General features: G+C 54.3%; 1 protein-coding gene and 1 long non-coding RNA gene across 6 annotated transcripts in view; both read right to left on the minus strand.

Moving 5' to 3' along the window:
• Positions 1–677: 677 nt before the first annotated feature.
• LOC124251851 (uncharacterized) lies at positions 678–12,502 on the minus strand. Of its 5 annotated transcripts, XR_006891865.1 has the most exons (5): positions 12,023–12,502; positions 8,212–8,258; positions 6,285–6,849; positions 4,223–4,342; positions 678–1,907 (listed from the first exon to the last, which is right to left on the minus strand). It is a non-coding gene; the product is annotated as an uncharacterized LOC124251851 (long non-coding RNA). The 5 variants fall into 5 exon arrangements; XR_006891864.1 differs by having other exon boundaries at positions 678–6,425; positions 6,797–6,849; XR_006891863.1 differs by having other exon boundaries at positions 678–1,897; positions 4,223–6,849.
• Positions 12,503–19,231: 6,729 nt separating this feature from the next.
• SWAP70 (switching B cell complex subunit SWAP70) overlaps positions 19,232–25,844 on the minus strand; it is a 68,379-nt gene continuing 61,766 nt past the window's right edge. The window contains exons 10-12 of the mRNA XM_046686025.1: positions 23,855–24,053; positions 22,773–22,869; positions 19,232–22,450 (exon numbers count right to left, since the gene is read on the minus strand). Coding sequence (XP_046541981.1) covers positions 22,344–22,450; positions 22,773–22,869; positions 23,855–24,053 — 403 coding nt within the window. The 3' untranslated portion in view covers positions 19,232–22,343. The remainder of the gene's footprint in view (positions 22,451–22,772; positions 22,870–23,854; positions 24,054–25,844) is intronic.

Consider the following 25,844-nt stretch of genomic DNA (forward strand, 5'->3'; position numbering starts at 1 on the left):
TTTTAAAAAGTAAAAATAGAGAAAGTTCTTTTTTTTTTTTTTTTTTTGGAAGATGAGCCTTGAGGTAACATCTCTGCCCATCTTCCTCTATTTTATATGTAGGATGCTACCACAGCATGGCTTGATGAGTGGTGTGTGGGTCCTCGCCCGGGATCCGAACCAGTGAACCCTGGCCGCCAAAGCGGAGTGCATGAAGTTAACCGCTATGCTGCCGGCTGGCCCCTGAAGTTCATTTTAATTACATATTTCATCTTATTTTTAATAATATATTTTATATAACCCAATACATCAAAATTATTATTTCAACATGAAATCAATACAAAAAATTATTAATGAAATATTTTATAATCTTTGTTCATACCGAGTTCTCAAAATCCAGGGTGTGTTTTACACTTACAGCACATCTCTGTTTGGACTAGTGTGTCATCTTTTTCCTGACACCACTTCTCATAGCAAATGCATGTCATTTTTCCACACCAATTCTCCAGCACCAACTGCGCATCCAACAATTTCATTCAATTCTGACGCGAACTCCCCAGAGTTAGTGCTGGCTCCACAGTTTAGGACTCCATCCCACAAGACTGCCCCCACTTTAGATGCCAGGTGCAAGTCCCAGGGGTCACCTATACTTACGACTGACCAGCTATAAATTGGGAGGTTCCCATAACCCCCTCCTCAGGTTCAATGATTAGAAGAGCTCACAGAACTCAAGAGAACACTTTACTTATGTTTATCAGTTTATTTTGAAGGTACAACTCCACAACAGCCACGTGGAAAAGAAGCGTAGGGCAGGCTATGGGAGAAGGGGTAGTGCAGACCTTCCATGCCCTCTCGGGGCCTCCACCCTCCCAGCGTCTCAATGTGGTCACCAAACGGGAGCTCTTTGAATCTTGTTCAAGAGTTTTTATAACTCATTCTGCAGCCCCCACCACCTCCCCTGAAGCTGCAAGTTCCCACCCTCTATGCACATGTTTGGTCTTTCCAATGACCAGCGCCCATCCTGAAGCTATCTAGGGCCCCACCGTGAGTCACTTCGTTCGCATAAACACAGGAGTGGTCAGAGGCACTCCTTGTGAATAACGAGAGACATGCCATCACCCAGGAAATTCTAAGGGTTTGAGGGACTCCAGGCCAGGAACCCAGGACAAAGACCAAGTGTTTTTCTATTACACCACAACTAGCCACATTTCCGGTGCTACCACACTAGACAATGCACATTTAGAGCAAGCAGCCTGCTCACAGAAGAGCCTACAGTGGGAAGAGCTGGCGGGTAAGACCCCTGGGTGCTGGCTCTATTCTAGTTCGCCATTTGACTTTGAACTAGTGCCTTAACTTTGCTGGGCTTTGACCTACAAAATGAAGGACCCAGATGGTTTTGTGATTCCAACTGTTTACCTTTGCAAAGACTCAGGTTCCAAACTGAGATTTAAAGGATTTAAAGACAAAATCATCTAAATCAGTGCTTCTCAAATTGTAATGGAAGGGAAGCAGGGGAGCCTGGGAGAGCCAGGAGACCATGGTGCGGGTGTGACCTTGTGAAAGAGAGAAGGAAGGAGAGGTGGGCGGAGGAGACTTAGACCGCAGTGCGGGGCTAACGAGGCTCGGCAAGGCAGGTGAGAAGTCCTCAAGCCATCGGCAATCTCCTGAGGACGGCCTGCCAGGATCCCCGCCACGCTCAGTCACTGGCAGGCAGCAGCTCGTGGGAAGTGCATTCTTAGTGCAAACTCAGTAATAGATTTCAGGATACAGCAGCTGGCGCGGGCGGCCACTTCCAATCCCTGCAGCCAGAGAACCGAGAGAAGTCTTCATGGTTGTCACAGTCCACCCTTGTGCCACACGGTGCTGCTTCTCCACCAGATACAGAGGGTAGCTCTTGCCTGTTTCCCTTGGGCTGTTCCTAAGGGAGACTCAGAAGAGAGAAAGGGAGATGGTAGAACTAACTACAACCCCCGTCGGTGTATTTAGTCTCATCCTCTCCCTCCCCTACCCTCCATCCTGAATCCTCCTCACGCTCAGCAACCTTGGCAGAGGTTGATGGCTCACCTGGTGGTGTGACCCCAGCCTTCATTCCGGGGAAGGGGGAAAGGGGACCTCAAGGCTTGGTAATCAAACCCTTCTCAGGTCAGGGTTGCTGCGCATGTCCTTTCATGATGACAGTGGGGATCATCTGGGAGTGCTCAGTGGATCACCTGGGCGCACACATTCCTTCCTGTCCCCATTATGGAGTAGCAGCCCTGAATCCTGCTGATCAGGGTCAAGTCCCCCGGCTGGTCCCTGGACATAAGGAATCCAAAGTGCCCTGGTGGCAGCCATAGTCTAGTCCAGTGGGACCCTCCAGTGTCCCTGGTCAAATGCTGTACTGGGTGGAATTCCATGCCTTCGGATCAGGCGTTCTGTAAGTCCCTGGACAGCGGTGCTGACTGAGGCTCTGTGGTCAGGAAAGGCAAACCCATAATAGATCTCTTTCCCAAAGAGGGTGAACCGCTGACGCTTCGGGATGGAAGGAGCCTGATGCAGTTGACTTGCCTTCAAGCGGTGAGTTGGGCTCCTTGAGACACAGTGCCACTGCAGGGGCTCAGCACTGGTCTCTTTTGCTGACAGGTTGGACATTCAGAGGCAGCAGTTCCTAGAGTGGCCTTGATACGTGGGAGTCCGTGCTGCTGGGCCCATGTTAGCCCCTCTGTGGCTTCTGCCTCTGCCACTGTGGCCATTCCACTCATATGCCCATCATGCCAGTTCCAGAGTAGCCAATGACAAGGACTGGCTTGTGTCAACTGTCCAAGACATTTTCTTTCCTTGCTTATTCACTGCTGCTTCTGTTTCGAGTGCTTTCTAATGGGCATTAGTGTGTGGTACTGCAACCCTCACGCTTCATGCTTTATCTCCTGCATCCATCCACATGCCTCTACCTCACACCTCCTTGTCCCCAATCTGCCAGTCCTTTTCCTTCCAGGCCCCTGAACAAATGGCCAGACCATTGGCCACTGCCCAAGAGGGTGTATATATTCTCACCACCTTGGGCCACTTTTTCTTGTGCAACAAGGTGGGTGAGCAAGCGCCCTGCTCACAGCTCTATCCAGGAAGAATATTTTCCTTTCCCTTACACCTGCCATGCAGCCACTGTCCATCTTCAGCTTGTACCCATGTGCCACGTTGACCCGTCCATAAACCAAGCTCAGGCTTTTTCCTCCTCTTTCAGTTGGTTGTACAGAACCCTCCATGTGGCCATAAGTACAAGCCAGGGAATGGGCTCTGGCTATGTCCTCATGCAGTTTACTCATGCCCTCTGCCTCAGTCTGGCTCAGTCCCAGAGGCAGCATTTCTGTCTTATGACGGACTGCTGTCAGCCCCATCTGACTTTATGACTTGATGCATCCAACAGAACCCAGCTCAGAGGGCAGTTTCAGATGTCCCACTTGGTGTGCCCTGGGCGAGTGTTCTGTCTCTACCAGAGCCTAGTAACATGCCAGAAACAGTTTCTCAAAAGGCATGCAGCCCTCTGTTGCCGATGGTGTGGCCTTGCCGTGGAATCCCAGGGTCCTGCTCTACACTTCTCCCACTGGGACTTGACATAAGCTCCAACTACACCATTTCCCTCTCCCACTATTGACTATTCCAGCACCAGAGAGTCTGCCAAACAGCATAACCCAAATGGCAGGACTGCTTGCACTGCAGCCTAAACCTTCAGCAGAGCCTCTTCCCGTCCTGGGGCCCACCTACAGCTGGCAGCCTTCCTTGTCACCCAGAATAATGGGTTGTCTCTAACCCCAAGAGGGTTACCAGGCATTGTGCTTTCTTGTGGTAAGAAATACAAAATGCAGCCATTTCGTTTACTTGGGAGGGGATATCCTGGCATCCCCCTGACCACTGAACCCCTTCAAAACTTCATTGAAGTGGTAGGTCTTTGAATCGTCATAGGTTTTATATGCCGCACTCTGGAGTGCGTGTGACTTCGCCGCGGCTTCCAGCATAGGGACACCTCTTGCTCATCCTGTCTAACCAGCATGGCGCAGCGATGCAATGGATCAGGGTGATGTTCTGTGGGATCACGGTCCTGATCTCTTGGGATTATATTAAGTCAGAGAGACAGTTAACATAGCCCCGAGGCAAAACTGTAAATGAATATTGTTGTCCATCCCATGTGAATGTGAACTGTTTCTGATCCTCTTTTCTAATTGGAATGGAAAAGACCACAGGCAATGAATTACTGCTGGCCACATACCTAAGGCCTCGTGAACCTGCTCCGGCAAGGACTCCACGTCAGGCACAGCAGCTGCCAGCAGGGCTCCCCCTTGGTTAAGCCGTGGCGGTCTACGGTCTTCCTCCAGAATCCGTCCAATTTCTGCAGAGGTCAGACTGGTGAGTTAAATGAAGAAATCAATGGTAGGGACCACACTCCTTCATCCTTAGTTGTTAGTCGTGGAATTAATTTCTACCACAGCCCCTAGGATGAGATGTTATTTTTGGTTTACTATCTCGGGCAGGGCGAGGAGAAGGGGCACGGCAGTTTCAGAAGTTTCTACTTGGCCTTCTTGGCTCTAATAGCTCCCACCCAGTAGACCAGGACTGAGGTAGGGGTTACTCCAACTGTCAAAGCATGTGAATGACACTCTCAGGGACAAGGGGCTTCTGGGTGGGTTCGTGGACCCAGCAGGCCCACTGCAATCCGGACTTTAGCCAGGACTCCACTTACTGCCTGACCACCATGGCCTGGCTCTGAAAAGAGGCCCACGATGATGCTTTGAGTCTCCAGGTGTTAACGTCAACTCAAACTCTGTGTCTACTAGTCCTCAAATGTCTTGTTATTCCCCTTTCTCTAGTGAACAATCACCCAAACAAATGGCCACAGGCCTTTGGAAGAATCCTGAAGGAATCATCATGATACATACTTGAGGTTTGGCAGGGTCCTATTCCTAGAGATCTGGCCACCTCTTCGGTCAGCGGGTTTCATATCTGAAAATTGGTTCAGGTCTGGGAACTGAGCAAGGGACGGTGACTTCCTATTGCCCCTGCCTTCTGCTCCTCCACTCCTGTCTGCTTTTCTGGCTGTAGATATTAAGCAGAGGCTTCTTGGCTGCCCCTCTGGTTTGCTCCTGGGGATACCCTGCTCCATTCGCCATCTCCACAGCTTTCTGTGGGTCAAGCCCCCTTGCCTGCCCCTCTGTCCTTGCCTGTCATTACTGGCCTTAGATAACAAATCCGTTCCAGCGTGTCCACTTTCCTCAGCTTTTTTAACTTCTTCTCTACCATCTGCCAGGAGAACTCAGGTATTTCCACTGCACTGAGTGTTAGCCACTACTTTTTCCAGACTTCTAAGAGCCACCCTAGCAGAGTCTGCCCCATCCCCTGGTATCCTCGCTAGGATATTAAATCTTGTGTCTCAAGAAAGTGCCCTCCAGCCGATGGATTCTTGTTAGCCAGTCTTACATTCCAGCCTCCTTAATCAGGCATTCGCAAAATCCAGTCCCAGGAGCATCCCTGGTTTGTTCCAGGATCCATGAGAGTTACCATCTTTCATGGTATAGTCTCTTTCCTCCCTTATCAGGCCCGGCATGTCTGCAGCCAGATTATTCTGGAATTCAACCCTAATGCTTGTCCCTGGCACCCAGGAGAGGCAGTGGGGCAGCCACTGAGAGGGCCCCTGCCGGGGCGAGGCCTCTTGGGAATCTTTCAGCACTGCAGAGGGGTAGCTCTTCTGCGGAAGGGCGGGCCACCTCTGCGAGCTCAGAGGGTCAGGGAGGCTGCGCGGCGGCTTCAGGGCATCCATCCAGATGTCTTTATCTCATGGGTCAGGGGTCCAGATTTTCCCCACCAGGGCCCGATCTTCTCATAACCGCCTTGGCTGAGCCTTCAGACTTATCTGGCGCTCTGCAACGCTAACGGTTTGTCTTCAGCCCGCCACTCAGCCGTATCTGCCCTCCACTGCCAGAGATAAGGGCCTCTTTGTAAGCCACCGCAGGGCTCTCGGCCTCCACGCCTACCCCTCCACTGCTCATTAGTGGCCCGCAGTCCTTCTTCCCTCTGCAGTAACCATTCAATTTTTTGAAGGCATCGTTGCCCCTCTATTTTTCAAATGCTTGAATTATCACACCTGCCAGCATTCCTCTCCTCCAGGAAATTTTCCCAGGTCCTCGCTGGTGAAATGTTTAGCATTTGAGCTGCTGCCTTGTTCTAAGGACTCTCTGGGGGCCTCCTATCAATCAGGACAACATCTTCCTCCCCATTGCCTCTGAGTGGGACAGCCCCAAATCCCCATCTTACCACTGTTTCCTCAGACTACTTACATTCGTTCTGGTCCTTGAAGAAGCAGACACCAAGACAGGACTCTATGTGCAAGAGATTTATGGGGGACACCTGTGAGGGAAGATGGGCGGGGAGCCAGGGGGAAGTTGGGAGGGACGTCAGACTGTGACATAGTTTGGACCCTGCGGAGGAGAGAGGGCAGGACAGAAGGTGGGGTGAAGAGTCTCAGGTTGTGGTTCAGATATAAGAAAGTAGCAAGCCCTTGGGGAATCCTTGTGCCAATTTGTCTGTCGGGGGGGGTCTTGCATCTCCAAGAGGGGACCTGCCGGAGTCAATGGCTGGAAGCAGCCTGAGGGCCTCAGTGCAAACAGCGATGGCCATGATCCAGGCACAGCAGCAGGGACCAGTCTGAAATCTGAGAGGCGCGTTTGCACGGCCACCACCAAAGGTCTGGGGGCTTATCTCTTTTGGAGTTCTGGACCCAAAGGAACAAAGACGTCAGCATTTTCTACCTCAGGTCAGTGTACACTGAAGCTTCTGGCTTGCCACTTACTAGCTTTGGGGCCTTGGGTGGTACTTAACTTCTCTGAGCCTCATCTTCTTCACCTATAAAATGAGAATAAAAATTGTGATGATGTGAAAGTACCCAGCACAAAATGGGTTCTCAATACATTGTTGGTTGAATGAAATTTATTCAACAAACATGTGATAAACACCTAGGCCAGGCTGGGCGCTGTTCTGCTCCCGAGGAGTCTCTGGGTAAGATGCAGCACAGACCCAGAGAGCTCGCAACCAAAAGAAGAGACAGACTATGGTGCACAGAATAACGTCCCCCACCCCAGCCTCCTGAAGATGTCCACGTCCTGATGCCCAGAATCTGTGAACATGCCGCCTGACGTGCAAAGGAGAATTAAGGCTGCTAATCAGCTGACCTCAAGAGGTTACCCTGGATGGCCCAGCGCCATCACAAGGGTTCTTAGAAGTGGAAGAGGGAGGCAGAAGCGAGTGTCGGAGGGATGCGATATGAGAAGGACTCGGCCAGCCGCTGCTGGCTTTGAAGATGGAAGAGGGTCATGAGCCAAGGATTGTGGGCTGCCTCTGGAAGCTGCGAAAGGCGAGAAAACAGATTCCCCTGGAGCCTCCAGAGATGAACACAGCCCTGCCAACGCCCGGCTTTAGCCCAGGGAGACCCCTTTTGGACTTCTGACCTCCAGAACTGTAAGACGATAAATTTGTGTTGTTTTAAGCCACTAAGTTTGTGGTAATTTTTTGCAACAGCAACAGGAAACTAATACAGCATCATCCAGATGAGTTACAGTGGTACGTGCAATGACAGAGGCATGCAGGGCATAGGAGCCCCGGGCAGGGACCGGATGCGGGATGGCGGAGGGAGAGGCGGGAGGGAGGCAGAGGGCAGAAGTGCCACGGGGGGTGTGAGCTCAGGGGGGCACTCACACGTGCACACACACAGTCCTGACACAGACGTCAGACAAGGGCAGACACCTGCACATGTACCCTAGCAACGCAGGCACATCCATGCAGACACTATCAGATACAGGCGCCCCATTGCCTGGATTCCTCCTCTTTTGGGTGCACTCTCTATCAGTATCCACATTTCCTGGAGCCACTGAGTTTAGCAGGTGGGGCTGGGGGTCCCTGCCGTGGCCCCATCACTTGATCCTCACCAGGGGGAGGCAGCTGGAACTCAGCTCTCTGCCCGGGACCTCAGTATGTGAGGTGCCAGGACGAGCCCTGACCATGGGCACGTTCCCCCGAAACCGCCAACAGTAGGATAGAACCGACTATGGTCTGGAAGGGCTGGTCACCCCAAACTACAGTGTGTCCCTCTTTCCATGCAGCTGTCTGTCCATCATTCATTCATTCAGCATACAGTTATTGATGCTTGCTGTGTGCTGATGCCCGTTCTGGCTGCTTTGGACCCCAAGTAAAATAAGCCATTATCCATACCTGCAAGGTGTAATCAGAACTGTGACAAGGCGAGGACAGCTGGCGGCCTGCAAGAAGGTGGGAGGAGATCCTAGTCAGAGAAGACTTCCCTGAGTTAAGGACATGTACACTGAGTCTTAGGACAAGAAGGAGCTAGCTGGGCAAAGGTGGAGTGGAGGAGGCCAAGGTTGTGACACAAGTTTAGAAAGATGTCCCTGGGAAAGAATGCACGGGGGCTGGAAGCAGGGAGGGCGGCCAGGGGCTGTTGTGGTTGTTCAGACAAGAAGGCAATGGAGCTGGATAGACGCGGAAGCTTCAGAGACATGCCCAAGGTGGTATCTGTAGGACTGGGGCCTAACTGGTGGGGTGGAAGGGAGGGGGGCAAGAGGGGGGGCAGTCAGGACTGTGGGCTTGATGCCTGGGACACCTGAAAATGGCCACAGCCTCAGAGTCCAGTGCTGGGGGTAGGGGAAGGTTGGCCAGCAGATCAGAGGCCCCTGCCCTGAGTCCATAAGCAGGCGCATGCTTCCCCGGGCGCGGGTGGGGAAAGGGCGTGGGCAGCACTTCCAGGCTCTGGGAGGGGTTGTCCCATAGCGTCACACAGGAGACCCCCTGCCCAAGTCACAGACCCACCGAACAACTTGATGGAGAGAAAGAAATCAAGTCCCTCCCCGCTTTGCAGCTGAGGAGTCCATGATTTGCAGAGGTTAAATGACCCGTCTGAGGTATCTGATGGAGCCTGGTTTGAACCCAGGTTTGTGGGACTGCGTCCTGGGCTTGCCCTCTCCAGGCATCATACTTCAACCAGGCCAGTCTTGGCACCAGAGAATGGAGAGTACAGGGGACCCCTGACCTCTGCCTCCCATCCAGCCCGGCCGGGGCACTTGGAGGGCCATTCCAGGCCAGGAGCACACCTCCATGGCGTCATCTTCTTGGGGCCTGGACCAGGACATAAAGTTCTCTCTGTAGGTGGAATGAGCTGGGACCTTCCAGGGAGAGGACGGAGCCCACAGCTGACTCAGCGCTCTCGCACTCTCCACATAGGCTACCCACCCCCGAGCTAGACCACCTGAGAAGCATGGACCCGGTCTGGAAGCGAGGGTTCCTGCCTCCCTTCCAAGAGGAGTGCAGGTCTATCCCGGCTTTTTCCCCACTGTCACACAGCTCAACAAAGCTAGGCCTTCCAGGAAACATAGGGCCGGCCAGAACAGAGAGCTCAGGGTTGAGAACCAGGACACTTGAGTGACCCCAGTGAGATCTGGTCCTATCTGAGCCTCTGTTTCCTCATCTGTGAAATGTGAGGTTGGGCTCATTTATCCCAAAGCTCCAGCAGCTTTGGTGGTTTTTTTCCGTCTGCTCCTCAGTCCCTGGACCCATCCCAGCCTAAGGGCTGGACAACAGATGCCTGGTCCCTGCAGAGAGCCCCCAGCTCTGGCCTCAGCAGATCCACCTCCTCGCTCCCCGCAAGTCCCCCGAGGTTCAGTGCAGCCCCAGCCAGAGGAATGTGAGCCATTCCCGGCATCTCCTCCCCTGTGGCCAACCCGGAGAGGGCCTGGGGCCTCCGGGCCATTCTGACAGGAAATTAACTGGGCCTGGCCTTCCCCACCACCAGCTGCTCTGCTGACCCTGACCCCGTGTTTTCTGAAACCTGATACTGCAAATTTCAGAGCGTCTTCTCCGTTGCGTTCCGAGGAGGCCTGGCTGAGCTCTAACGGTCCTCCAGCCTACATGGAAACAGGGCCGCCCGGGCGCCGGCCCCACTGTGACCCGAGGCAGGCCCCACCCTCTCCAGGAGAGTAGTCTCCCCATCTCTGAGCCGCGGGGCAGAACCCACATGCGGAGTGGCTGCCACATGGAAAATGGGTTGGAAAAACACAAGAGGGGATGTGGGGAGACCACTTAAGAGGCCATTGTGGTCCAGGGAAAAATGACCGTGGTTTGGGTCAGGATGGGACAGTGACGATGCGAAGAACTGTACTGAGTTCAAAGCTGTTGAGGAAGTGAGATGACAGAAACTGCTGCTAGTCTGGTCATGGAGGCCGAGGGGGAGAAGTGCGCAGGCCCCCGGGTCGCCAAGTTGCACAGCTGGACGGCCGGCGGGGCCCCTCACTGAGACGTGAGCACCGAGGCTGACCAGCGCTGGATTGTAAGCGTGGCCGTGGACATGTAGAGGCTGCCGTGCCTTTCAGGCGTCCTAGTGCACATTTGGAGGCACAGAGAGGGCCGAGCGAGGGATGCACATTTGGGGGGCAGAAAATAGAGCCGGTCATCCAAGCTGACACAGGGATGAAGTTGCCCAAGGTGAGAGTTGTGAGTCACAGGAGGAGAGAGCTGACCTGAGCCTCACGGTCACCATTGCTGACTGGCCGGTAGAGGATGGACCTGGTGGGAGCGGATGGAGGAGCAGCCAGAGATGTAGAAAGCCCTAGAAGAATGCTGTGTCATGCAAGAAGTGGAGAAGAGTGTTTCAAGAAGCCAGGAGTGTTCGTAAGCGCCGGCAGCTGCCAGAAATCTAGGAAGAGGACGGGGGTCTCAGGATGTAGTGTCCTGAGGGTCACTGGGGACTCTGCAGCCCGTTTGAGTGCAGTGAGCGGCCCAGAGGCCAGAGTGTGGTGGGTGGAGAGGACCTGAGAGGTGAGGAGACAGACGGCGTGTGCAAGCAGCTCTCCGGAGGAAGGTCACCGTGCCCGGGCGAGGGGCCGTGCAGCAGCTGCAGGGGCGTGGAGGCAAAGGGGCTTTCTGTTCTTTCGTTTTTAAGGCGAGAGGGTCTGAGCATGTTGACAGGGGCCCAAGGAGGAGCCTGTGGAGACAAGAGGCTAACAATACCTAAGAAAGCAGCGGTGACAAACAGAAAGACAGTTTCAAGCCCACGGGGGGACTTGCCAGGGCTGCTCCCATGTCAGGGGCTGAGCCAGAGGGTACGTGTGACCCACGACCTCCCCTCCAGTGGTGTTTCCACTGCCCATTGCCACACAGCTCTCTCCAGAGGCACAGGGAGCAGCCCCGAGAGTCCCCCCGGCCTGTTCTGGCCTGAGGGGGAAAACTTCTCTGGGATGCTGAGGTTAAGGAGGGTGAGAGCGGCTTCCAGCAGTTTCTGAGGTGCAGCGGGCACGAGGGGGCACAGAGGAAACCTGTCCATGCATTAACCGTAAATTCGCACATCCATCAATCTAGTCATCATCTAACCGTCCACTTCTCCATCCAGTTGAACCATCCAACTAGCTGCCAACCATCCATTTTAACATTCCGTCCAGCCACCCGTGCCCTTCTCTCTGATCCAGTCTGACCCGATGGCTCATTAGCCTAAATATTCCTTTATTCATATGACATATATACCTAGTGATCTAATTACTATTCTCACAACTCATTTATACTAGAAAGGAGTACTTGGAGCTCTAGGACCCATTGCACCCACCTCCTCTTTCTGAGGAAAATGGACACAAACATTGTTTTGTGCATAAAGCGTGAGGGTTGTATCACACATATCAAGGGAAATCAGTTCTACTTCTGGACAATTCTGATTAGACCACAGGCTGGTTCTTGGGATTCGTCAGCTGAGGCAACTACGTGTCTGTGTGTATAGCTGTGTGTGTATTATAGATAGATAGATATAGAAGCTTATGTGATAAATGTGTGTACACACACACACGCACGCGCACACACACATGTAACTTAGAACTTGAGTACTGGCCATGAAACCCTGCCCAGAAATGCCTCTGCATCAGATGTGGCAGACTTAGCCACTCAAGCATTCTCCTCCTGGAGAGTGTGAAGGGGAGGTGTTCCTGAGAAGGCAGGTCCGTTCCAGCCCCAGAGTCCAGCCCGAACTTACCAGCTGTTGCTCCATTAAGTTTCCCACTGACTGAAGTTCTCCCTTCAGCCTGCTGTCCGCCTCCGCCCTGAGGGAGTGGGGATCCAGAGGGAGGGCAGAGCTCAGGAGACGCCGGGACAGCTGGGCGCCCTGCAGCCTGGCACTGAGCCCTCGTCCCCTGCGATGAATGCAGAAGGTGGAGCGGGATGGCCATGCTGGAGCACGTGTCCCCCTCGTCCACAGCTGACGTGCGCGGGGCCACCTCTCTCAGGCAGAGCCTCGCAAAGCTGGTCGTGAGTGAGAACCGGGACTCTGCTGCCTCCGTGGAAGCCTTCGCTCAGCCCCGCCTCACTTGAATAGCAGCTTTGACCACATTCATCCCTCTGGCTCCGGGCGTTTCTTCACCCCGTGGTCTCCTGGTTTTCCTCCGTCTCCCCGGCCACTCCGTCTCAGTCTCCCCTGGTGCTTATTCTTCTCCCAAACCTCCGACACTGGAGCAGGCCCAGGGGGTCACTCCCGGAACCTCTCCTCTCCCTCCACCCTCTCCGTAATGATCATGGCTTTAAATGCCATCCAGCAGGCGGCAAGTCCCACACTGGAACTCAGCTTAAACCTCTTTCCTGAACCCCAGACTCAAGTACCCAACTGCCTCTTAAACTCGCCCCTTGAGCATCAGTGGGCACTGCCGTGTGAACACGACTGAAGTGAAATTCCTCTCCCCTTGCCCCCTCCGGCCAAAAAGGGAGCTTGCTTTTCTTCTTCAGAGGCCGGAACTCCATCTTTACAGTTGCCCTGGCCCAAGTCTTACTTGTCCTTGACACGATGTTCCTTTCTCTCACACCCATAGCCCATCCATCAGCAAATCCTGATAAGTCTACCTTCAAAATACATCCTAAACTGGGCCGCCTGTCACCACCTTCGCCACAGCCACCCCGGTCTATCTCCCACCTGATTTCTGCGGGAGCCTCCCAGCTGGTCTCCCAGCTTCCACCGTGGCCCCTTCAGTCTGTTCTCAACACAGCAGCCAGAGGGGCCTTTAGCAAATATAAGATCGTGTCACTTCCCCATTGAACATCCTCCAGGGTCTTCCTCCCTTTCTTAGAGTAAAAGTCTAAGTCCTTACAATGGCCTGTAAAACTCTGTGATCTGTCCCTTTGCTGCCCTTCTGACCTCATCTCCTACTCCAGGCCCTTGGTCACTCTGCACCAGCCACGCTGGCCTCACTCATGTTCCTCGAGCACGCCGAGGGGTCCCATCTCAGGGCCACCGCACTTGCCAGGCCCTCTTCCTAGAACATTCTTCCCCAAATATCTTCAGGGTTCATCCCTAGCTTTCTTCACGTCTCTACTCAAATGTGACCTGATCAGAGACGTTCTCCCTGAGCATCCTTCTCTAACAGCACCCCAGCCCTCTCCACGCCCTGCTCTATCGTTTCCACAGCACGTGTCACTGCCTCCCACACAGCCGCTTAGCGTCTTTCTCTCCCCAGAGAAAGCACCCTTCGTGAAGGCAGGAATGTTTTCTTCGCAGTCTGTTTTCCAGCACGTAGAAGCGCTGTCAAGGTACAGACAGACACAGAAAGTTTGATAGAAACTTGTGGAAGGAAGGAGCAAGAGTGGCTGAGAGGATGGCTGCTGAGCCTTGAGGAGAACCAAGCCAGGCGAGAGAGGAATGAGACCACACCCCAGAGCAGGCATGACAGACTGAGGTCCTCAAGACGTGAAGAGAAGGGCCACCATTGCTGACTGGCCAGTTCCGATCTTCCTGGGGCATGACGTCGGTGAGGCCTGCAAGGTTGCCTATTGTAGCCTCACAATCGTCCCCACCCCTTTCCCGATGACACGTGGGGTTTCGTTTCTTGCAACCAAAATAGCCTTGACTTGAACACTATCCTTCCACCCACCCACCCATCCACGTCTCCACCCCTACATCCAGCCCCAATCATCTAGACATCTAGTCATCCAGTCATCCGTCTACAAATCGGACAGTCCACTGGTCCCTTCATCCCTATGAGTATCCATCAGCCGGGAGTCCGCCCATCCACCCATCAGCGTGTAACCAAGCAACCACCCTTCCCTACATCAGCCTTTCAAAACGTGCATGGTAGAGCGGGGACGCATTAGGAAGGATCTTGAGCACCAGACTAAGGCAACCCAACTTTACTGCTGCACAGTGGGGAGCTCTGGGAGGATTTTGAACAGAAAAGTTACATAGTCCTGTGAGGTAATATCACAATATTGCAGACGATGAAGTAGAGCAGAAGCATAGTGGCTAGAGAAAGGGAGCTTCAAGGAGCAGACGGGAGCAGCCCAGGAGCAGGCGCGCCCAGAGGAGGGACCATCTAACAGGGCCTTGGTCTGGCCGCCACCAGGTAGACCCAGCACTGCGCCTGCCCCGGCTCTCAGGTGGGGCCGTGCCTCCTGCACACTCGGCCAGGCAAGTCCAGGACAGGGAGCTCCCAGGAGCCTCAACCCAGAGCCAGTCCTTTCTGCACCCATCTGCAGAGCCCCCTGTCCTACAGCTCAAGCCCCTGACCAGTGACATTTCCAGAGTACAACTCCCATCTCACAGCCCAGCCCTGGCTGCGGGATGCTGGGGGCCTCTTCTCTGCTAATTTTCTCCAACTCCTCAGAGGCTGGGCCTCAGGCCCAGTGAAGTCACGGTCTGGGAGGCAGCCCTGGCTCCCCGCCCGCCCACGGAGGCTATATTTGGAGCAAGACAACTCCCTGCAGACACAGACTTGGGGACCCACCCTGCAGTGCTGCCCCAACCCATGTTACCGAGTGTCCGAGCCATGTGGGCGTTGCTCACATTGTCACTTGTTTTATCATTCATTCATTCGTTCACTCATCGATTCATTGTGCAAACACTTGTGATCCCCTAGTAGGATGTCACAGGCACAACAGGATGTATGGCAGGCATGTGCATGCACGTGTTTATAGCTGGGTATCTGTGTCTCGATAGGGATGGGAGAGCACACTCTCGGTGCCCTCCCTCAGGGTTCCACGTGGCTGGTGACTCAGTCAGGTATACATGGCATCTGTGGTATCTGTGTGCATGTGGGTGCAGGTACATGCTCCCTGAGGAGGCAGCAGTGACTCAGCCCCGCCTGGCGTCTCTAAGTGCCTGTGTGGATGTGTCTGTGTGTGCAGGCACGAGCAGAGGCTCTTGCCCCAGGGGGTGTGGGAAGTGGTTGTGACTGACTCAGCCGCATATGGTGACTGGGTGCCCACAGGCCAGCTGTGACTTTACGACCTTGCTCACTTGCCAAGCCAAACAGCCAGTGCTGGGTGCAAGTATTCCATCACAGAGCGTGCAGGGAAGAAGTGAGCCAGAGGCCTCTGGGAAGCAGGAGAGACGTAGCAGTCTGGGCCCAGCTGCATTTGCCCCAGGGGTCCCTGCCGCCTCCATCTCCACCAATCTGGCCTGGCCTCGAGGCCCCGCCCCACACAGCCCCCTCCATCACACTCACTGGCCAGTCCCAGGGTCCACACATCAGGAAACAGGCCCGGAGGGGCAGAGCTGCCAGCCCAATCCCCTAAAACCCCTCTGCTTCAGCCATGACCGCACCTTTCTCCCACCTCCATGCCCGTTCCTGGCCTTCGCGAGGGCAATCCTGGCACCATGTCTGATCTCTGGGCCCCCGGACGCCCTGCCCGCCGGGTCCCTGCCCATGTGCTGCCGCTGTGCTCCTCGTCGTGTCTGTCCCGGGCGCCCCATATCCCTCCGGGCCTGTCTCCTCTCTTCTCGGCAGCTGTCTGCGCCGAGGCCTCCCAAGAACAGAGGTGCTGACAAGGGGGTGGGAGGACACTCGTGTCCTTTCTTGAGCCTTATCGGAAAAACCGAAGTTCCTGCTCAGGGCTCGGGCTGGAATTTCGCCCTGGATGACCTTGCTGTGTTTGCTGGGGCCTCGCAGGGGCAGCCGGGGTCGAACCAGTTAGGAAACAGGGCGGCCCGTTGGCTGCGCCTCCTCCCCTCAACCCCACTGTCCTCGCCACCAGCGGCTCCGCCAAGGCGCCCGAAGGGGCCGGGAGGGGAGGGCTGCCCCCTTGCCGGGCACTCAGGGAAACAGGCCGGCTGTGCGGGCCAGGGGAGGGTGGATCAGGCGACATGCCCCCAGGTGCCAGCAGGGCCCTCCTTAGGCCCCAAGGGGAAATCCTCAAGGGCGGAGGCAGAGCGGGAGTGGGGGTGGGGGGTGGGGGAGGGTGGGGGCCTTCTCCCAGCTGCTCCAGGCAGGCCCGCCCTGGCAGCCCGGGTCACATGCCGGGACTCCGGGAGACGCCCTGGAGTCAGGACACCTGGGGTTTGTCCCGGATCTGTCATTGCCTGTGTCCCCTCGGGCAATGACCTAACCCTCTGAGCCTCACTTTCCTCATCTGTAAAATAGGAAAACAGCGCCAACTTTCTGCGTCGTTGGCGGAAAGACGGGATCGCGGCCGGCTGGCTCGGGGCCTCCGGGTCCCCGCCGCCGCCTTCCGAGGAGCGAGGGGGCCGCGCGCGCGGGCAGCCCGCCCCGACCGGGCCTGGGCCCGGGACCCGCGGCGTTCGCCTGCCCCCTGGCGGCCCGGACGCGGGGTCGCTTCCCCCAGAGGCGCGAGCAGCGCAGGCTCGGGGCCTGGGCCGCCCGGGACCTGCCGCCGGCTCTGGGTGATGGGAACGGCCCCTGGGGCGGCGCGTGCCCCCTCTCTCAAACCCGCCCGCGGTGGGGGCCGCGCGGGCCGCGCACGGAAGCCCGGGAGCCGGGGTCGCAGCGAAGCGCCTTGTTCCCCTTGCCTTCCTGCTGCTTCTCCATTTTCCAAGCTGGGTGTGTATTATTTTGTGCTAAGAAACGAACTACAAACGCTATTTTTGAATCACAAGCAGTGGGAGCTCAGTGGCCCGATCGGCCTGTCCCTGGAGGGAATTCTGGAAGTTCTCGGCCTCCTAGCATCTCTACTTGCAGAAAGTCTTTCCTTCGCTCCGAGAAATGGAGCCTAGGACTTAGGGCTTTCGGTTGATAGTCCGTCCTTCGCATGTGCTGGGACTTTCTTTAAGAAAGGAAGGAAAGGTGTCCCTGGCCTCAGGATAGGGTGAGGTCAATGCCCCAAACGGGCGGGACTCTGGAGTTTCCCTATTGCCTCCTTCGCTCTGATCCAGCCCAGCGAGGACTGTATCCAGGATACACTGGAGGACAAGGACTTACTTCAGAAAGGGGCCATTAAAAAGCCAGCACTTACCAAGCAGCTACTAGGTGCCCCCAGCTGGCAATACAGCCAGGAGGAGGCGTCCTGGCCTTAAGGAGCCCTGGGTCTGCCTGTGGGAAAATCCTCAGAGCTGAAGCCCAGTGGGAAGGCTCACCCCGCCAGTGTTGGGAGGGAATCAGCAGGAGCATCAGAAGGGGCAGCGGGAGCCGCAGCTGCCCGGTGAGGCCCTGGGAGGTAGCATGAAAGGCCCTGGCCACCAAGTAGAAAAGCCGAATGCCATCAAGGAGGCCCCAGGATCCCTGAGGGGAAGGCAGAGGCTGGGGGTGCTCGGGGCTCTGCTGGGAGGCGGCAGTCACAGGCTCTGGAGCCCCACTTCACAGGCTGGCTGGGCCTGCAAAGGGCTGGTGTGACGGGAAGATGGAGCCCCAGCCCAGGACGGCTTTGCTTACTCAGCCATTCAAACATTTGCGGGGCACCTGCCATTGCAGGACACCGCGGAAGTGACACCCGCCTGTGGAAGTGCAATGAAAGCACCCCAGGTGTTTCTCAAACTTGCTGGCAGCCTTGCATGACCATCTGCCGGATATTCTCAGAACTTGCCAGTCCACCAGCAAAATCCCCATTACGTGGCCCGGCCGGGCAAAGATGGAAAGCCCCTCACCACATGACTTTCCAAAGAAAGTGCAACCAAGACAAAACATTGAGGGGGAAGTGTGTGTCTGCAATGTGGAGACACCTGAGCAGGTCCGGCATTCCCACACCACGGAGTGACAGGTGGACATAGTGGGCCTCCCAATGTGACGCCTCAGAAGGACACACTACCTGTGCAGTCGTCTCTCTGAGAAGGCAGAGGCCGAATCTGACTCCCCGAGGTGGCCCAGTGACGGAGAGCATGAGTGGAACCCAGCTCTGTGTTGCTCTGAAGTCCAGGCTCCTTTCCAACTCAGTACTTTTGAAGGCCAAACACTGACCACTTAGAAGCCCAGGTAGCCACTCCCAAAAGAGGCCATTCTCTGTGCCCTTCACCATCTTACAGCTAACTGTGCTGCGAGGAGCACAGGGCCTCCGGCCTCGGGGAGATCTTCCACCTCTAGGCCTGTCTTGGACAGCCTGTGTTCCTTGTAAACGAGTATTTCAGATGCACGTGCTCTCCAAATGGGAGCAGAGAGCGCTGGACAGTGATGCTGCTCGTGCTCCTCGAGTGGGAGGAGGTCGGCTGGGCCTGGGCTTCCGATGGGAGCGGAAGGACAGATGAGCGTGGAGGTGGCAGCAGTCCTGGCATCCCCAAAGCCAGCCTGTGGGTGGAAAGCGCATCTTCCCAGGGGAGCTGACCTGTCAGGAGGGGCAGAGACCCCGAGAGAGCAGAGGAGGGGAGACGTAGACAGTGGGGCCCGGGGAGGCCCGCTCTCGGAGACCCAGCGTGGGCTGCCTGGTCAAAGCAGAGAGTGGTGGCTGAAGGAAGAGGCAGCGTGACAGGGGACAGGAAACGAGAGATTCAGCTGGCGAGGAGGGGCAGGCTGCTGGGCTCGGGGGCTGAACAGAATGGGGGTTGCTAGACAAAGCTTCCCTCTGCCCACTCCTCACATCCCGCTGGCCCTCAGCTGGGCCCTGTGGACTGCTGGTGAGGAGGTGGTCACAAACGGGGGGAAGGCCTGCATTCCTGTGGGTGCACAACCCTAAGAGTCAGTGTGCTGCGTCTGTGTGGTGGGGACGGAAAAAGGACTCTGAATCTAGCCCTGCTTGGCATTTAGTGTCCACCACAGATTTACCCAGTACCCAGGGCCAAAGACCCAGCAACCTCAGAAAGGTCCATGGGAACTGAACATCAGACGAAGGGGTCAGGGCCCTCCCCTCCATGGAGGGGTGAAGCGTGGACACGCCGCTGGCTGGTGATGTGGAATAGAAACCCACTGAGATAATGTTTGCCATCAAAATGTATTTAAAGGACCCAAAAGGAGGCAGGTGGTAGGATGAACCGCATTCTAGAGGAGGGTCAGGAGTTCCAGTGTGGATTTGGCTCTTCCCCTTGCAGGTCCTTCTCTGCAAAGTGAGGGTGTTGGACCAGCTGACCCCTAGTGACTAGCCATTTCCAGCATTCCAGAGGTTCCACAGTTAACAAGCAGTAAACTGCACAAATCTTGCGTGTAAAGTTGATATCTTTTACTTATGTAACCACTGCCCATTTCCAGCATCCCCCAAGCTTCACTGGTGCCCTTTTCCAGTCAACAACCACCCCTCCCACAGCTAGGTAACCACAACTCTGACCAAAATCCACAGATGAGCTTTGCCTGTTCTGGAAATTAATATAAATGGAATCACACAGTATATTTTCTGTGTTTGGGCTCTTTGCTCACCATGTCTGTGAGATCCATCCGCATCGTTGCCTCTCTCAGTGACACGTTACTATAATTCAAGTGTAGCATCCTTTGTCTGAATATACCACAACTCACTGATCTGTTCTCCCAGGACAGGCGTTTGGGTGTTTCTGGTGGGGCGACCCTAAACGAAGCTGCCGTGACCTCCCTGTTGGTCTCCTGGTGTGGAAGCGCTGGCCCACAGGGCAGGCGTTGACTTCAGCTTCAGTCGATACTGCGGAATAGCTTCCCAAAGCTGAGGGATGACTTTCACAGCTCTCAAAATGAATATATAAAGAAAGAAGGAAGTAGAGGGGAAGACAGAAGAAAGAAAGAAACAGATATTCCTTAAACTATTGCCAAGGCTGAGTCTTTCGATCAATTTTCAGCACCCCGTGAACGGGTCAAAGCCAGCCAGCGCCTCTTCCACACTTCCATGTGGCCGGGGTCAACGTGACCCTCCCCGCACGAGGGCAGCTGGGCCTTGCTGTCCCCACCCTGAAGGTGCAATGGAGGCCTTGACAAGTGTGGCAGCAGCAGTGCTCCGCGAGGTCCCTGACCAGCAGGGCAGTAAATCTGAACACTCATTCCTCACCCGCTGCCAAACGGCTCTGACGGACCCTCCCTGGGTTTAGCCACTCCTGGGAGGACATCAAGGTCACGGCAGCCCGCACACTTCACTCCTCAGCAACGTGCGTCACAGAAAGATTTTCAAACACAGCCAAAGCAATTCCCATTGGATCTATATTCAAAAGGCACTGAGAGAGTTTCTGGAGCACAACGGCCCACAGGGCGCACCCAAGCCCTGCCTTCCGCGCTCTGCCTGCTCACGGAGCACACAGCCTCTCTGCCTTCCAGATGCGCCCACGTCACACCAGAGGTCAACTGCTGGGCCTCCTCAGAGGACAGCCTGCCTCCACAGCCTGCTCCTTCTGGACAACAGAACTTGCCTCCCCCTGAGCAAGCTTTCCCAACCTCGGCACTGCTGACATCTTAGGCCAGATAATTCTTCCTAATTATTGGGGGGCTGTCCTGTGACCTATAGGATGCTGGCAGCATCCCAGGCCTCTCCCCACTAGATGCCAGGAACACTCCCAGCCGTGAAAACCAAAAATGTCTCCAGACACTGCCAAATGTCCCATGGGGGGCAAAATCACCCCCGGTTAAGAATCACCGTAGCAGACAAAGAACCGTTTAAAAAAACACCCATCAGTGTAGTTCGCGCTCTAGACGGGAAAGATCAGCTTCCCACGCTACAATCCAGTCGGACTGAGTGGGCCTGCTTAGTCCACAATAGGCGTTTTAATCTTGGTGACCATGAAAAACCAAAACAAAAAACCACTCTGTTTACTCTGGTAAAACTGAAAGAAAAACCGAAAGGCATAAAAAGAAAATTCAGGAAAGCAGAGGTAAGAGGATCTGGAGGTAACAGCAACAATGAGGGAGCAATCATCTCTCTCAGTTCCCGTCTGTGAGCTGACACATCAGCCATGGTTTCCCACATTAGTGACTCAAACAGCAAACATGAAGCCATAGTTAACTTCGTGAAGCGCTGGTCTGGGGTCCAAACTCCAAACCAGTGTTCTCAGGAAGTGTCCTTAAACTCAAGTCCATCTCATTCCATGAAAACGTGCACACGTACCCACAACCTGACCCTACTGCTCTACCAAATCAGACAGCTGAAAATGCCTGCTTTTCTGGTATTTTTTATTTTCTAACTGAGTCCATTTTACTAAAAAAAAAAAAAAAATACAAAACATTTTTAATACATCTTAGAAAATTAGCAAAAATTTAAGAAAGTTCAGCTTATTACATTTTACAATATTTAGGTAAGAATGTTTGAAAATTATAAATATCTTGTTCCCTCTCAGCATAGCACATCACAAAAATACACTTTTAAAACTTTTCTCATGTATAATTCCTATAAATGATCATATCCCTATTTATTAAGGAAAAGGCCTGATTATGACAAACATTCACACTCTGAAATCTTCTGTACAGTAACTACAAAAGGAAAACCACGGGGCCTGCCACACTTTGACAGCTGAAACCATTTTAAATATTAGAAGGAATTCAGTTAACGTCAAAATGTCATTCCAAACGGGGCTGACTGAGTTCACCTCTGGGCTGCCTTTGATTCACAAGGCTCTATCTTAGCCAAAGCATTGTTAAAGGGATTTCTGCCTCCCAGACAGCGCTGGGGCCGGGGTAGAAGTCAGTGCGAGCGTGAATTAAACAGAAGCCTCCTGCACACCGCCCACGCGGACTACAACAGCTCAGTCGAGGCCACGTCCCCACGCAGCCAGCGCCTTCTCCATCGGAGCAGCAGGGGTCAGAGGCCTCCTGCGTCAGTTGGCATGTGCTGGCACACCGACAGGCCAATCTAGTTTAGAAACATGTACTCGGAGAAGGAACCGTGCTGCCAAGGAAAGGACGGGCCCATGCACAGCGGTTCTGATGAGCGGGGATCCTGCGTGCACCCCCCAACCGTGCAGACCCCGGGCCGCTGCGCTGTGCGCTGCCTCCTTCCCACGAGAGTCTGAGAGAGCTAAAGGGAATTTTCAAAAGCTGAGTTTTCAAAGAAAGAGTAAAGAGCTTGACAATGTTGCCTTTTTTTCCTTTTCGGGGCAGCCCTCATTTGCAGAAGATCAGCAAGAAGGCCTCCTTAGGTACTGACACGCTAGGAGGGCGGAAGGCAGAAGAGGAGAAGCAGCTGAGCCAGGTCCTTCCGTCTGGGGCAGAAAGAAAGCCTTCCCGCCACACTTGGGCCGACAGCACCAGCGCGGCCTCTGTGCCGGCGCCCGCTCACTCCGTGGTCTTCTTCCCCTTCCAGCTCTTCTCTCTCTCTTCTAGTTCGGCCTGGGTGAAAGCCGCGGGGCCCCAGTTAGTGATCAGGTGAGGTTTTTTGGAACCTAAGAGATAAACATACTTTAAATGGAGGAAGTATTATATTCTTCAACTAACATCATTTTTCTGCAGACAAAATAGTAACTTTTCTACTTAATTTCTTCTCTGAGGGACATCCAGAAATGTCATACCAGCCAAAACAACTAGAAGATGTATACAGTGGAGATTCTCATCTATCAGAGGGCAAGTTATTCAAGAGAAATTTACCCTAAACAGCTTGGTTTCTGTATATTTGGGCTAGAGAAGTTTCTTAGTCCAACTGAAATAGACAATTAAAACAGAAAAATAAATTGGACAAATATACGATTACTTTAAAGAGTGTGTTACCTGGTTCTATCAATCGAATTAATCCTTCATGCTGGGCCACTTTGTCCTTCCAGCTCTTGGTCTTATTAGTTGCCATCTCCAGCTTCTTTTTAACTCCCTGGAAGGAAAGAAGATCGTAGATTATGCGAACACACAAGTGTGAGAGTCAAACAGCAATGGCTGGGCACTCACTACGTTTGCAGATTCTCTCATGAAACCCTCACTGCCACTCTGAGAAGCAGACTATTACTACTCCCATTTTACAGATGTGGAAACTAAGATTCAGAGCGCTTAAGTAACCTGCCCAAGGTCACACAGAGGACCTAATTCACCCTAAATGTAGACGAACATAAAATCCTCGTGTGTCAGTTATGGTTTACTGCCTCTTGGCTCCAAATCCACTCTTCCTTCCTATCCTGGGGTGACACTAGCTGACACCATGGTGACCAGCTGGCACCATTTCCGCTTTGGCAGTAGAGGGCGCTGAAGGGACACGGGAGGAGGAAGGGGCTTTGCTTCCAGGCTCCACTGCGCTCCTCTCGGCGGCTCCTGTGGCACACGGGACACCCAGGGTGCTCACCCCAGGGAGTGTCAGTGGCTCCTCCCTGCAGGCAGCTTCCGCCAGTGCCCCAGGGGCCGCCTTCCCAGTGAGTTCCGCTGGCGCAGCACCTCCACGAGCTCTTCTGCCGCCTGGTGGCCCAGGCCATGCCCTCTCAAAGGATCTGGATCAGAGCACCGGGCTTGAGGGGCAAGGAACAGGGGGACCCAATTCCAGATGCGTTCCTTCCCTGGGCGCCCTGCCTCGGTCCCACCGCCAGAGGCTGCTTCCCGCACCTGCTGCTCCCACATTCTCAGGGTTTTCCGACCGCTCCGTAGGTGATCCTGCTCCAGTTATTAACTGTTTAGATTAAACTTCCCCTGTTCCGATGACTGTGGTTCCGTCTCCTGACCGGACCCTGACAGACCCCTCACCGCCTACAAAGACTTCTTTCTCCTTACCTAGTAAGCAGAACTCTCACCGCAGCTTCTTACGCTGAGCAGATACTCTTATTGAAAAATGCTTGTTTTCAAAGTCTACACGCGCCGAGGAGCCGCCTACTTACCTCATACTGCTCGAGTGCCTGCTTGCGCTCGAGCTCAAGCCGCCGCAGCTGCTCCATGGCCTCCTGGAGGGCCTGCTCTTTCATCGCGCGCTGGTCCTCCAGCGCCTGCTTCTCCGCCTCGGTCGTCTGGATGGCCTGCTGCTGCTCCAGGTGCCACTTCTCCAGCTCAGCCCTCTTGGAAGACTCCTCCTCCAGCAACCTGCAACGCGGAGAGTCCGGATCACACGTGCCCGGTCACACCCCCGGCCCGGCAGGTGACAGGGCATTTGAGGGCAGGAGAGAACATGGAGGTCACCTCATCCACCTCTCACTGCCCAAGGAGGGAACCGGCAGCCAGAAAGGCCAATATTCCCAAAGTCGGCAGGTGACCCAGGGTCCTGCTCTGAGCTCTGTTTCACTCTTTTTTGAAAAAAAAATGAACTGCATTTCAGGAGGGCTTAATGTGCCATGAACAGGGCCAAGAGCTAAGTGTATTTCCTCGATCCTCACAAGAGACTTAAGTTCTGTTATTACTCACATTTCAGAGATGAAGAAAGTGAGGCAGACGCTTAGTGCCCTGTCCTGGGTCACTCACCTGGCAGGTGGCAGGGCCAAGTGTGCCTGGTTGCTACAACATTAAGACATTTTTCATCTAGTAAAAGCCTATCACCAAGGAAAAAGCTGATAATTAAACTAATGAAGGTGAGGGAAAAAGGCGCCAATGAAAGGCAGACAAATAACAGAGAGTTTACCGAGCAGTTACTACGCGCCAGCACCTTCCCTCCTCCATGGCCGGCCCCCACAGTCCTACCAGGCGCCGTCACCCCTGCGTTCCAGTCGAAGCCACAGCACTCATGCTGCAGGCAGCCCTGGACTTCAACCCAGGTCTGTGTGACTCCAAAGTGTTACCTTTCAATAACAGGCTATCTATCCGGGGACATCCAGCTGCGCAGCTATGTAAATAAATAAACTAACACACAGCCCCGTCCTGTACCCAAAGTGTAAACAATGTCGTTAGACGCCAGCCCAGGACACATTTCCAGGGGCTGGACCATCAGGACTATGCAATGAGCCACACAGCAGGCCAGTTATGTAACTACGTAAACTACCTAAGAGGGTATGCTCTTCTAGAACCAACAACAAAGGAAGAAAAGTAACTGACTATACAGCCCTTATCCGACCACCCCCAACGCCCCACCCATATCACGGCGAGAAGACTCTCTCCAACACCCTGCGAGGTAGTTTTCCAACTCTGCTCAAATGCTCTGTGTGATGGGCCACTCACCACCGCACAAATCGGGCCAGTTAATATATGGGCAGCCTCGATCCTTAGAAAGTTCTTCCTGAACTAAGACGAGCTCTTCCATCCACTCTCTCTAGTTCCACAAAGGACCAAACTGCTCTATCTTAGCCGTCTCCTGGAGTGTGCTGTCCACAACTGAACACAACACTGTAAATGTGGTCTGACCACTGCAGAGTTTATTCACTCACTCAATATGTATATATTATGCACCTTCTATGTGCTTTTCTAGGCACTGGAGAGAACAACAGTAAACAAGACTGGGAGGGCCACTGTGTCTTCATCCTACTGGTGGCAGTATGGAGGGGGGAATGGATATTTGCAGGTGTTTGGGCTGCCCAGCATCCAAAGCCCCTTCATGTGCCCAGGGAATCTGCCACAGTAGGCATCTTCATGGAAAGCAGGGCCCATCTCCCATTCTAGAAGCCAAAGGCTAGACATCTGCCCTCCTGCCCCTTGGCAGCCAGGCTACAGCGGAAGCCTGAGCTGGGCTTTTGCCAAGGAGATGCCCCTCCTGGAACTTTGAAACAACTGACACAAAGGAGCAGAGACAGTGGAGAATTTATCTTGCTAGTGACAGCAACGTCCAGCATCGAGTGACGGCAGGAGCAATGGTGACTACTGACCCACAGTGCCAATGCTGGCACCAGCGGCAGCCTCACTGGACTCATGCCGTGGCCTGGTCTCGGCTGTGGTTTGGGCTGCTCAGCC

This window comes from Equus quagga, chromosome 14 (genome assembly GCF_021613505.1).
Source record: "Equus quagga isolate Etosha38 chromosome 14, UCLA_HA_Equagga_1.0, whole genome shotgun sequence".
Taxonomy (NCBI): Eukaryota; Metazoa; Chordata; class Mammalia; order Perissodactyla; family Equidae; genus Equus; species Equus quagga.